Raw genomic sequence first — 11,603 nt, 5'->3', positions numbered from 1 at the left:
TGCTGGGGAAACTTAACCCTATCCTGGCTAAACCAGGACACCTTGGGATGGACATTGCTGCATCCAGCACCAAGGCCCCAGGGCCTGGGGCTGGTGCCAGAGTGTCCCTGGCCTGGTGGCAGGGCCAGGGATGGGGGAAAGGCAGTGGGGCTCTGAGGGTCTTACCGCAACTTGGCGATGACCAGTTCCTCCTGGAGGAGGAGAAGGCGCCTCTCGCTCCTCCTGCGGCCCCGGGTCAGCCGCACGTCTGTGCTCAGCACCGCCTCGGCGTCGGTGAGAGCCTCCCTGCGGAGCAGAGAGCGGCGGGCATGAGAAAGGCCGCGGCTGCGGGGCCCGGCCGTGCCCACCCATCCCCGAGCCGCAGGGGGGATCCTACCTGGAGTGCCAGCAGCAGTTGGCCTGGCCCATCCTGCCCGGGACAGGAGGACCCTCGCTCTGCACCGCTCTGGGATGCGGCCCAGCCGGTCACAGCGAGGATGGGAAGCAGGGTGCCGGTGCCGGGAAGCGCTGTTCGGCCAGAGCCTGCCTCCTGCCAGCGCTGCTCCGTGCCAGCACAGCCCCCTGCTTCCGGCTCTGGTGGCTGCTGGCTCCAAAATGGCCGCCTCTGGGAGCCCAACTGAAAGTGGGCGGGGCCTCGTGCTGGGGGTTCTCTCCAGCATGGCCCTGGCTGTCTTGCGCTGGGGAGCCCAGAGCAGGACAGAGCAGAGGGGAAGCACCCCCTCCCTCCACCTGCTGCCAGTGGTTTCCCTGCTGCAGCCCGGGATGCACTTAGCCCCCGTTGCCCCAGGGGTGCTTTGCTGGCTCCAAGTTGCTCAACTTCGGGTCCACCATGACCCCAGGGCTCTGCACAGCTGGGTCTCCCCCAGCACATACGGCTCCAAAGGCTTCTTCCTGCCCAGGTCCAGCACTTTGCTCTTCCCTCTTCCCCTTCTTCAACGACAGCAGGCACCTGGCAGCCCCTTTCTCCAGCCTGTCAAGGGCCCTCTGGTTGGCAACACAACTCCCGGCTGCAGGAGCCTCTCCTCCCGGTCGTGTGCCTTCTGCAAGCTGTCTGAGGGTGTGCTCTGCCCCGTCATCCGCATCACTGAATGTGGACAGCGCGTGCATCATGCGGCGCACGGCTTTCTCACAGGATGATCGGAAATTGAGGGGGAAGATCCACTTGTGTGTGTGTGTGTGTGTATTATAAATACGGTGCTTCTCCCTGTCATCCCTTGAAGCCATTAAAAGGTGTACAGGCTCTCTTGTTTTCCATTGGACTGTCACACCTCTTGGTAGTACTGACCTTATGTGCAACGTTGTATCAGGCTGTACCCTTGCCTAGACTGTTAGATAGTAGGTAGCCTAGAGTAGTAGAGAGCAGATGATCTGCATTAAATGTGCTAACGCCAGTGACGGGAGGTTGCATCTAGCTGTTGAGCCAAAGGCTAAAAATCAGAGATGGCTGTTGAACTCAGTGGGCAATTGACTGAATTCAGCACGTTCAAAAAAGAGAAGGTACAGGAGAAAGGCATATTCTGTCTTGACTGTTACAATGCAGGTTTTAGGAGGTATGAAGATAAACCCTCCATGCCCCTCCGCCCACCCGCTTCCAAGAGAAAGGACTAGAGAAAAAAGATGCAACTTCTAGAGCAATGGGGCTTTTAATAGGCAAGTAAATTTCCCCGTATCATGCCCATTCAATGAGCTACTTTGTCTGACACTCCGCCTTACTCGGTACCGGCATAAGACTCTTCCCGGAAGAATTAGACAAACCAAAAAATTGCTGTACAGCCAGTTGCCTCTGTTACGCTATGGAAGATGCAGAATTCCTCCCTGACCCACAGCTTTCCACCTACAACCAAAACCGTAGTGAAGTTTTCCTCCATTTCAAATGGGCGCTGATGGCTCTTCCCCAGGGAAAGCCTCTGTCACTCTGTGGGCATAGCTGCTCATAGGCAAGGCAAGCCCCGAGCCTCACGCACCATCCGAGGCCACCACCGTCCTCCTGTAGCCGTGAGCAAGATCTCAAACTCCTTTTCTGCTGCAGGAGAAGAGTTGTTAATAGAAGCGGATGCACGTGGCACGGTCTGTTCCAGAACAGTCACAGCTGTTCAAAGCTTTCCGTGCCCTGGGTTGGTGGTTGTCAGGACCAGCTCCTGCGTCAGCTTGCACCGAGGCTGGCGACAGCTGTAGTTCATGCAGGTAACTCAGGTTTAACCCTTTGTCCCCTGAGCATCCGCACAGCTCCAGCAGCACAGAAAGTCACAGTGGGCCGCGCTGGAGCAAGCTGCTCCGCTGGACTTGTGGCAAGTGTTGCGTCTGCATCCCTGCCCTTCTGTTCTCCCTGTAGGGTCCTGGTCAATACAACAAGCTGCTCTCCCTGGAAATGACCATCGTGGCGAAAGACAGACTCCACTGTGAGCCGTGACCTTCACCCACCGAGCAGCCAGCACAGCCAGGGACACGTCTGTGCGAAAGGCCCTCCCCGTGGCAAAAAGGGGATCCATAGTCAGCTTTGGATGGCGTGTGTCTGGTGGAACTGTTGATACTGCGCGATGCCTTGATTAAAATAGGAGCGATGAAGAGGGTTCAAAACCTGCCCTTTTCAGGAAAAATGCAGGAAATCAGAGTCTTTGCAGGAAAAATGCAGGAAACCGGCATCTTTTGGCTATTTTACACTCCAACCAGACAGATTGTGGGCCCGTGTTTTGCTGATTAGGAATACCAATTAAACTCAGACACCAGAGTGAAGAGAGCAGGCGTATTTTACTGGAAATAGCTAAATAACGTAACAGAATAATACAGAAAACATACAGTACGAAAAGACACAATAGCGCACTTAAACAAATAGGAAAATACAGGGTCATGCATCAAATCATTACTACCTGAGGGAGAGAACAGTGATTAAGAAAGATCCATCACCACTTGCATACGTCACCATCATCCAGACCCGCAGTGGCTGGGCAGCCCCGGTTACAGCGAGGATTTGGAGAGCCTGTCCCGGCAAGTGGGAAATCCTACGCGGTGCGTCCACCCGTAGGTGAGGCTTCCAAAGTCGCTGTGAGCGGGTCCAGCCTTATATAGCCCCAAATCAGCAAGCCAGAACAGCTGGCACCTCTGTTTTGAGCGGAACGTCTGGTTTCACTCTCACATTAGATTCCCCCGGAGCCTGGCCAGGGCTCAAGGGAGAAGCTAAGGGAGTTTCCCTGCTTATCTAATTTATTTATGTTCTTTTTAGAACAAGGCCACACGTCTGGTCCCAAGGCCGGACAGCAGGCTTCATGGCCTTGTTAACTTACCTCTATGCCAAGAAGAAGAAAGATACATTCAGGATAGACATGTTTCCATTACATTCATCATCAGTCAGGAGTCTATGATATCTAAGCTACATCTTTCATTAATGACCATACACATATCGTTAATGACTACATACTAAGTTAGCAGCTTTGGCTCGGGGCCTGTTGTTCAGGCTTCAACACTTCAACACTTTAGCGCTTTTTACATCAGGATAGGCGGTTTGTTATAACCTAGTACAATACCTACTAGCACAACGGTTATCAGGTACAAAATATACAGGATTCCTCTATAGGTCAACTCTGGCTTGGGCCTATTGTCCAAGCCTTAGCACTTCAGCCCGGTGGTTAACGCTTTAAGGGCAGTTCAGCACGTTGGGAAAAGGGATGGAAGACCACTCTTGTGGACGCTGTCTGGACTGGGCTAGGCTGGGGTTGGAGAGCCTGGGAGGGTCTCCGGGGTCCCAGCTTTCCCGCAGTGCTGACTGTGGTGGCTGCTGCCTGTTCTTTCCTGCAGTGCTGACTGCACCCACCTGGTGGGGCTGTCCTTGGGAAGGGCACCAGAGCTGAAAAAGGCCCTGGTGGAGGGGCGGGGAGATGCTCTTCTCCAGAGATTTGCCAGAAACTCTCCAGAGCATCCCTTTTCTAGCCCGTGAGATGCTCTGTGTGACAGGGAACGTGCCCATTAGTCCGCAGTCCTGGGCAACCTGGTCTAGGTGACCCTGCTTGAGCAGGCGGGTTGGACCAGAGGACCTCCACAGGTCCCTCCCAGCCTCAGCGGTTCTATGGGATGCTGTGCTTTGGTTTGACTCCTCGAGCACCTCAACTCAGCCCCGATGCCTGCTGGAAAGGATTCTGGCGCAAGAGATGATCCCAAACTCCTCCACAAGGATGCATCACAAAACAACGTCTACCTCGTCCAGAATATCGTACGGCACACACACTCAGAAGAGAGAAAATGTCCTTTTATTGCGGACATTAACTGCAGGAGCCCAGGAGTCACACGGGTTCAACCAGTAACAGCAAAATCAGCACCTACAACGACAGAGCCAGAAAGCACTGGTAAAGCCACAAAGGCAGCAACAGGCATGGCTTGGTTCCCCTTTCTTTGGGAAACAGGAATTGTTGATATCCCAGAAGAGAGCTACTGCTGGCATTGGCTCTGGGGTGGCTCCGGCCCCTTATCCCCATGGGTAATGCCCTTAGAGAGCTGTGCAGGTGCAGAGGTGCACAGTGCCCCCGTGCCACACAGGAGGGCTCCCCTGGGGAGCTGCCACGGCGTTCTTTCCAAACCCTGCATAGCACCATCCCCTCGCCGTCCCTTGCCAGTGAGTTGGACTGACTTAGAGCAGTGTGGGGAGTTGGCAAAGATGGGCAGCAGAGCCTGGTACACACCTGGGGCTTCCCGATCTTTTGCACCTCCCTGCTTTTCTTGCAGTGCCCATCTTCTCCTCTCTTCTCTTCTTCGCCTGGTGGGGTTCCGTCTCTTCTGCCCAGGCCTCTTCTCTCTTTCTTTTCCTTTGGCTGGCGTTCTCCTGGCGGAAGCCTGCAAACCTTTCCATCCCACAGCATGATTAGACAGGTAAAGCCAGGATCAATCGGAATCAGTTTTTGATTTAACCAAAGCTGACTCATTTTACCTTCTTTGCTCTGAGAGGCTCTTTGGTTCCTCTGCGCATCCCAGGGCCTCTACCGTGGTCGCGGGGGTGGCTGGAGACAGAGCAACGGGTGCCTAAAACAGAAAGGTCGTCATTAGCAGGTGGCAAGGGATGCCCTGAAGTAGCAAGCAACTGCTTGGCACGTTGCTGCCTTATCTCTACAGAGGAGATCCCTTTGGCCGGTTTGCATTAGCCCTTTCTCCCAAGGATCTCACTCTGGAACACAGGGTTCACGTGGGGGTGTGACAGTTCATTTGTGGGGCCATTCAGCAGAGAGCCTGCGATCCCCTGCCGGGCAAGAGAAGGCTGGCCCACTTCCTTCTGCCAGAATCTCTTCTGCCCTCCCAAGACAGAGCTCTGTGGATGCCCATTTGGTGCACTACAACCTTGTGCGGTGGGAGGCTTTGCTTTTGAAATCTATCTTTCTGTGGCATTTTGTAGGTATTTCCTTTGATTAAGCACATGCCTAAGGCATTGGAGAAAAGACCTTGCCAGTTTTCCTTACAGGGTGTTCTTCCCGGGGGGGGGGGGGGGGGCGGTGGTGTGAAATAAAATGCAAAGCCACAAGAGGTCGAACGCCAGGAAGAGGCACAGCAGCTGCTTGGACCCAGCAGCAACTCCCCTCCTCCTACCTAAGCCACATTGTTGCAGCGCTCGTGGAGCTGCCATACCTCCGCCCATTCTGCTCCCAGCACCGCGTCTGCCCCTGCTGCTCTCTGGAGGCTGAGCAGAGAGGCTGGTGCATCCAGGCAGGCTTTTGCCTGGAGCTGTGCGACTGCTTCACCTGCCGGGCCATGCTCCCTTCCCAAAGGCAGCTCTGGAAAGCAAAAGCACGTGCAGCCAAGTGACTTGTTGGAAGTGGACAACAGCTAAAGCAAAACCCACAGGAAGCCCTACCCCCGCTGTCCGCTCAGGCTGTGACAACCCTCAGTCCCTCCTCCTACCTGTGGATCTGCCCATGGGCTCTGGTGACATCTGGCCAGCCATCTCCTCCCCCAGGATGTCACTGCCGTTCTCAATGAGAAATTCCACCAGCAGCTTCACCTGCACACATCAAAGCCTTGGTTTCAGCGCAGGTGTCTGAAAATGTGCCGAGCAGCCTTTCCTGCTCCTGACCCTTGCTTCTGCACAGACTGTGGCTGTGGCTGTGGGGCTGCTCTTCCAGGCAGCCACTCCACCGGCATTTGCTCAGGAGAGGAGGAAGCTCTGAGGGTCCAGGCAAGCTGCAGGCAGCCGGTCAATACAGCGTACCTTCTCGGTCACCTCCAGCATGGCCTCGAGCGGGAGCAGGTCCTCGTCGGGTGGGCCCAGCAGGTTTGGCCCCAGGCAGATGGCCAGGTTGCTGGAGGTCATTCTGCTGGTGGACACGTGGTGGCCAATGTTCTGCAGCAGTGAGATCAGGCGCTGGAGGAGGAGGAGATGGGCTGCAGGCAACTTCTCGGCCACCCTGAGGGAGCAGGAACACAACGTTAAGGAAGCAGATGCTGCCCACAGCTGTCCCCGAAGCTTGCACAAGGCAGGTGGGAGCCAGTGTCTGTGTTGTGCCACTTTCCAGGTGCTCTCAGGCAGCGATCAGGGCTCGTGTGCTTCAGGAAGAAAACACACTGCTGCTTCCCAGCTCCTGGTTTCACCCAAGCCCACGCAAGGGAGGGCTCCCTGCCCACGTCCTTTCCCCCAAAATGCAACCCCAGCCCAGCAAATGCGAGCTGCCAGAAAATGCAACCTTCTAAGCAGCCCGTCCCTTTTCAGGCAAGTCCCAGGACTCTGCCACTCCCTACTCAACAGGCAGGCTGCTGGCCACACTTACACTTTCAGCGCTTCCACCCTGGCCTCCTTGCTTGGCCTCTCCATGGCTTGCATCCAGTCCTGGTAGAGGCCGACAACGAGCAGCTTGCCCGGGATGCTGCGGAGAAAGTCCTGCAAGGCCAAGGGCTTCAGGTGAGCCTTTGAAGGTTCCAGGCCAGCCAGGAGCTCTTCCAGCTGCAGGGCAGAAGCGCTCACCTTCAGGATGGCAGCCAGCAGGATGACAGGCTGGTTTGCCAGGTCCACATCTGCGCCGCGGTCGAGGTCCTCCTTCAGCTTCTGGAGCGCCGTCCCCCTGTCGGATCTCCGGAATATCCCCTCCGTCGACGGTCCTCGCTGGTGCAGGATGTCCAGGAGCTCCTGCGGGAGACGCAGGAGGACAGCTGCTTGGCTGAAGAAACAAGTGACGGCAGAGGCCAGAGCTCTGCCCCAGGCTGGGCTCCCCCCCCCACCCGCAAAGGGTCTGGCGCCAGAAGCGGTGGCCGTGGGTGAAGAGCCCAGTGCCCCAGCCACCCCCGCAGCCGCTGGGGACAGTGGCTCTGGAGCAGCCACAGGGAGGGCCGGGGCCCCCCTGTCCAGGCTGGCCTACCTGGATGGGCCGGGGCAGCGTGCCGGCCTCCCCGCAGAGGGCTGCCAGGGGCTGCCCAAAGAGCGCCCTGCTGCAGCCGGAGCCCGCCTGCCCTGGCGCCGGGGCAGCGGACGGGCTCCGCCGCAGCGCAAAGGGCCAGGGCAGCCCCCTCCTCCTCCTGCTGGTGCTGCCGCCGCTCCCTCCTGCTGCAAAGGGAAAGAGAGCAAGAGCCCGTCAGTGGGAACCACCAGGCCAGCGCTCCCGGAGCCTGCCCTGCCCTGCCCTGCCCTGCCTGCAGCGCGGTGCTGAGCGGTGCGGCGGGACGGGACGGGCAGGGAGCCGGCAGCTGGAACCAGGGCTCTGGCTCAGCGGCTCCGGCTCGCAGTCTCCTGAGAACCGGCGGGACAGTGGGACAGCCCCGCCCAGCCCTCGCCCTGCCCTCCCCCAGGCTGCGAGCAGCAGCAGAGGGAGGCTCCCTGTCCCGCAGAATCACGTCCAGCGGCCGCTGCCCAGCGGGTGTCCTTGCTCGTCCGGGTGACATCCGTCCTCCCTTGGGGTGCCCAACCTGCGGGGTGACACTCAGGGAACAAGGGAGCACGGCTCCTCCCGGCTCTGGCCGAGGAGCAGGGACCCATCTGCCCGGCTTTGGGGACAGAGCTCAGGCAGGCAGCACCTCGAGTGCTCAGCACTGTCGAAGGGTCCCGAGCGCTCAGCTCTCTCCTGCTGCAGCGTGATGGGCACCGATTTTCTCTGGCCAAAGGGCAGCAGCAACAGCATCCTCAGTTGTGCAGACGTGCCGGTCCAGGAGAAAAGAAGGCCCTCCCTGTCCTTCGTTCCCAAACTCACCTGGTGAGTGGCAAAGTCCCCCTCCATTGGTAGATGGGGCTGTTGGAGGCCCTTGCTTGGGATCAGCCTGCAAGAACCAGGCTGCGCTTAGAGAGCATCCCCACGGCGGAAAGGGCCACCGGCGAGCGGCCACCCGGCACCAGCAGCCTGAGGGCGGCAGAGCGGGGACCCTCTGCCCTCCCGGACTCTCTGCCTCACGCGGCAGGTTTCCTCCCAGCACCACCAGCGGGGATATGCGGCGTTCCTGGTGGCTCCCCAAGCCTCTTTGCGCCCGGGGTGGCACTGCGGGACCCTCCCTCCCCCCTGCACAGGCTCACCCCACTCGCTGCACATCCCTGGCACCCCGGCACAGCCAGAGGCGGGTGAAAGGCAGCCGTTCTCACCTCTGCCTGGTCCTCCATCAGCCTCTCCAGGCTCCTGGCGCTGAATGTCTTCCACTGGGCAGGAGAGAAAGAGTGGAAGGAGGTGAGCAGCGATGCCTCTGCTGCTCGGCTGGAGGGCCAGCGCTCGGGGACAGTGGCCAGACTAGAGAGACACTCACGGCATGGCGTCGGCTCAGCTCCTTCTGCAGGAGTTTGATCGATGGGACGTCGGTCACGCGGGCTCCCGTGGCTCCTTCGGGTGTCCTGTGCACCAGCAAGGGACAGAGAGAGAGCTGGCTGAGCCCCAAGCCACCTCTTCTCCCTTCTCAGGCAGCTCTGCCTGAGAGCTGCCCGCAGCCGCGGCGGCAGCTCTCCCCACCTGGGGAGCTGTGTTGCCCCATCCGGCCGCGCCTGAAGCACCCCCCTAGCTTACCCCAGCAGCTTGCCCAGCCACAGCTGCTTCAGTGCCCGGGAGCTGCAGAAAGAGAGGAGAACCAGCGTCAGGCCCCGCTGCCCCCCAGCCCCTGGGCCGCGGCACAGCCTTGCCCCTTGGGAAGGGCAGAGGGGCAGCACGAGGCCCCGTGGGGCAGGACAGGGGTGCTGCCCAAGCCCTGGCTCCCTGTGTCCTGCCAGAGCAGCTCCCCCTGCCCTTCCCTTCTGGGGACCAAAAGGTGACCAGGGGATGCAGGATGTGGAAACGCACCCCCATCCCTCCCTGCCGGCGTGCTGCCTGCTCCCTGCCCAGGCTCTGCACGGAGGGCAGAGGCCATTCACAGGGTGGTGTGGGCACGGTTGGGACCCTCTCCTGCCCGGCCGTGGGACGTGGCACCACGACTCACCCGAAAGTGGCAACACAGGTGCCGCTGGGCCAGATGAAGATGATGGAGGTCCTGTCCTCGTCGCTGTCTTCCTCCTCCTCCTCCTCTTTGACGTCCCCCGCTGCCTCCTTCCCGCTGCTCAGCACCCACAGCTGGTCCAGGGCCAGGCGGAGCTGTGGGTGCAGGGTGGTGCCACGTCTGCGGAGAAGAGAGACAGGCAGTGAGCTGGAGGTGGCTGCCTTGGGGTGCCCTCTGGCAGAGCCCTGCCCCCCACCTGCCCCTCTGTGGTGGTTAAAGTGAGCAGTGTTAAAGATGACACAGTAAGCATGGGCAAGCCCCCAGCACATCGCAACGAGTTGTGTCTCCCGGGGTTTGTCAGATTGGCAACACACCTTTTCCAAACACTCCACCAGTTTATCAGGACTCTGCACTTGTTTGGGAGTGAAATCCCAAAGCATTGGGGGTGACCACTGACTCAGGCACTTGCCCATCTTTTCCCACACACCTTGCCATTTATAGCTATCTGCCCTCGGGGCAGGTTTCCGGGTGGTGCCATTATTGGAGAAGTACCGCATGGCCCAAAACAAGATCTGGCAGACATTCAGAAAGCGCTGTGCCGCAAACACACTGGCCTGGGTGCTCCAAGGATAGCTAAAACTCTCAAAAACCGAGAGCATCTCTTCCCCTGGCTCACCCACAGAGGCGGTGAGACCCCTAACGAAAGCCCAGGCAGCAAACAGGTACCGGTTCACCCCCACAAGCAGTGATCCAAGCACATTATAAGCAGTCAGTAGCCAGTATAGCAAAATAAAACCCTTGACACATTTTCCACCGATAACAAACGCCAGCACTGGGAACACACAGGGGATATAAGGATTAATCCAGCCCCACCACGCAAGCAAATTGGCCAGCACTGCAAATGTTCCTTATCAAACAAATACGAATAAAACCAGAAAAATGGCACCTAACAGATGGCTCTAACACACCTTCTCCTTTTGTCCTTATCTCAACCCTCTCGTGCCACACGTTGGGTGCCAAAAAGGCTGTGGTGGTTTAGGCCCCGCCGGGACCCGAGACCACGCTGACGCTGCCCCTCCCCCACCCTCCGACCGGAACGGGGCAGGGAGTGAAATACAGACCCCGGGGCTGAGATAAGGAGAGGTTTGATACAACAGTGCAACAGCAACAAACCGAACAACAACAAGAACAATGGCAATAACAGTAATAACAATAAACAGAACAAGGGATATACCGATACAGCAGTGAGGGAAGGGACCCCACCCCACGCGTTTACCAATCTTCCCGCGCTTGGGCGCCCGGACCTGACGTCAGCATGGTATTGAATAACCCGGCTAGAGCTCCCTCCCCACTGCTGGGGAAACTTAACCCTATCCTGGCTAAACCAGGACACCTTGGGATGGACATTGGTGCATCCAGCACCAAGGCCCCAGGGCCTGGGGCTGGTGCCAGAGTGTCCCTGGCCTGGTGGCAGGGCCAGGGATGGGGGAAAGGCAGTGGGGCTCTGAGGGTCTTACCGCAACTTGGCGATGACCAGTTCCTCCTGGAGGAGGAGAAGGCGCCTCTCGCTCCTCCTGCGGCCCCGGGTCAGCCGCACGTCTGTGCTCAGCACCGCCTCGGCGTCGGTGAGAGCCTCCCTGCGGAGCAGAGAGCGGCGGGCATGAGAAAGGCCGCGGCTGCGGGGCCCGGCCGTGCCCACCCATCCCCGAGCCGCAGGGGGCATCCTACCTGGAGTGCCAGCAGCAGTTGGCCTGGCCCATCCTGCCCGGGACAGGAGGACCCTCGCTCTGCACCGCTCTGGGATGCGGCCCAGCCGGTCACAGCGAGGACGGGAAGCAGGGTGCCGGTGCCGGGAAGCGCTGTTCGGCCAGAGCCTGCCTCCTGCCAGCGCTGCTCCGTGCCAGCACAGCCCCCTGCTGCCGGCTCTGGTGGCTGCTGGCTCCAAAATGGCCGCCTCTGGGAGCCCAACTGAAAGTGGGCGGGGCCTCGTGCTGGGGGTTCTCTCCAGCATGGCCCTGGCTGTCTTGCGCTGGGGAGCCCAGAGCAGGACAGAGCAGAGGGGAAGCACCCCCTCCCTCCACCTGCTGCCAGTGGTTTCCCTGCTGCAGCCCGGGATGCACTTAGCCCCCGTTGCCCCAGGGGTACTTTGCTGGCTCCAAGTTGCTCAACTTCGGGTCCACCATGACCCCAGGGCTCTGCACAGCTGCTTTCCAGCTGGGTCTCCCCCAGCACATACGGCTCCAAAGGCTTCTTCC

The 11,603-nt window shown here is 59.2% G+C and overlaps 1 protein-coding gene across 1 annotated transcript; it reads right to left on the bottom strand.

Annotated features, from left to right (window-relative positions):
- Positions 1-2,729: 2,729 nt before the first annotated feature.
- LOC141941909 (uncharacterized) lies at positions 2,730-6,785 on the bottom strand. The gene is made up of 7 exons (XM_074864887.1): positions 6,741-6,785; positions 6,185-6,380; positions 5,878-5,977; positions 5,605-5,750; positions 4,916-5,007; positions 4,671-4,829; positions 2,730-4,310 (listed from the first exon to the last, which is right to left on the bottom strand). Exons 1-7 carry the CDS (start codon positions 6,782-6,784, stop codon positions 4,304-4,306), a joined length of 744 nt encoding a protein of 247 aa, XP_074720988.1. The 5' UTR covers position 6,785; the 3' UTR covers positions 2,730-4,303.
- Between the last annotated feature and the right edge of the window lie 4,818 nt (positions 6,786-11,603).

The sequence above is a fragment of the Strix uralensis genome, chromosome 3 (assembly GCF_047716275.1).
Source record: "Strix uralensis isolate ZFMK-TIS-50842 chromosome 3, bStrUra1, whole genome shotgun sequence".
Classification (NCBI taxonomy): Eukaryota; Metazoa; Chordata; class Aves; order Strigiformes; family Strigidae; genus Strix; species Strix uralensis.
The sequence above is the reverse complement of the archived record's forward strand: the minus strand, read 5'-3'. Positions and strand labels throughout refer to the sequence as shown.

Excerpts from the sequence above, each read along its gene's own strand:
- LOC141941909 (XM_074864887.1), bottom strand. The coding sequence starts at position 6,784 with ATGGAGAGGCCAAGCAAGGAGGCCAGGGTGGAAGCGCTGAAAGT. Across the intron at positions 5,751-5,877 it reads GCCCATGGGCAGATCCACAG|AGCTGCCTTTGGGAAGGGAG; the intron begins GTAGGAGGAGGG and ends TTTGCTTTCCAG. Across the intron at positions 5,008-5,604 it reads TGGGAGCAGAATGGGCGGAG|GCACCCGTTGCTCTGTCTCC; the intron begins GTATGGCAGCTC and ends TTTCTGTTTTAG.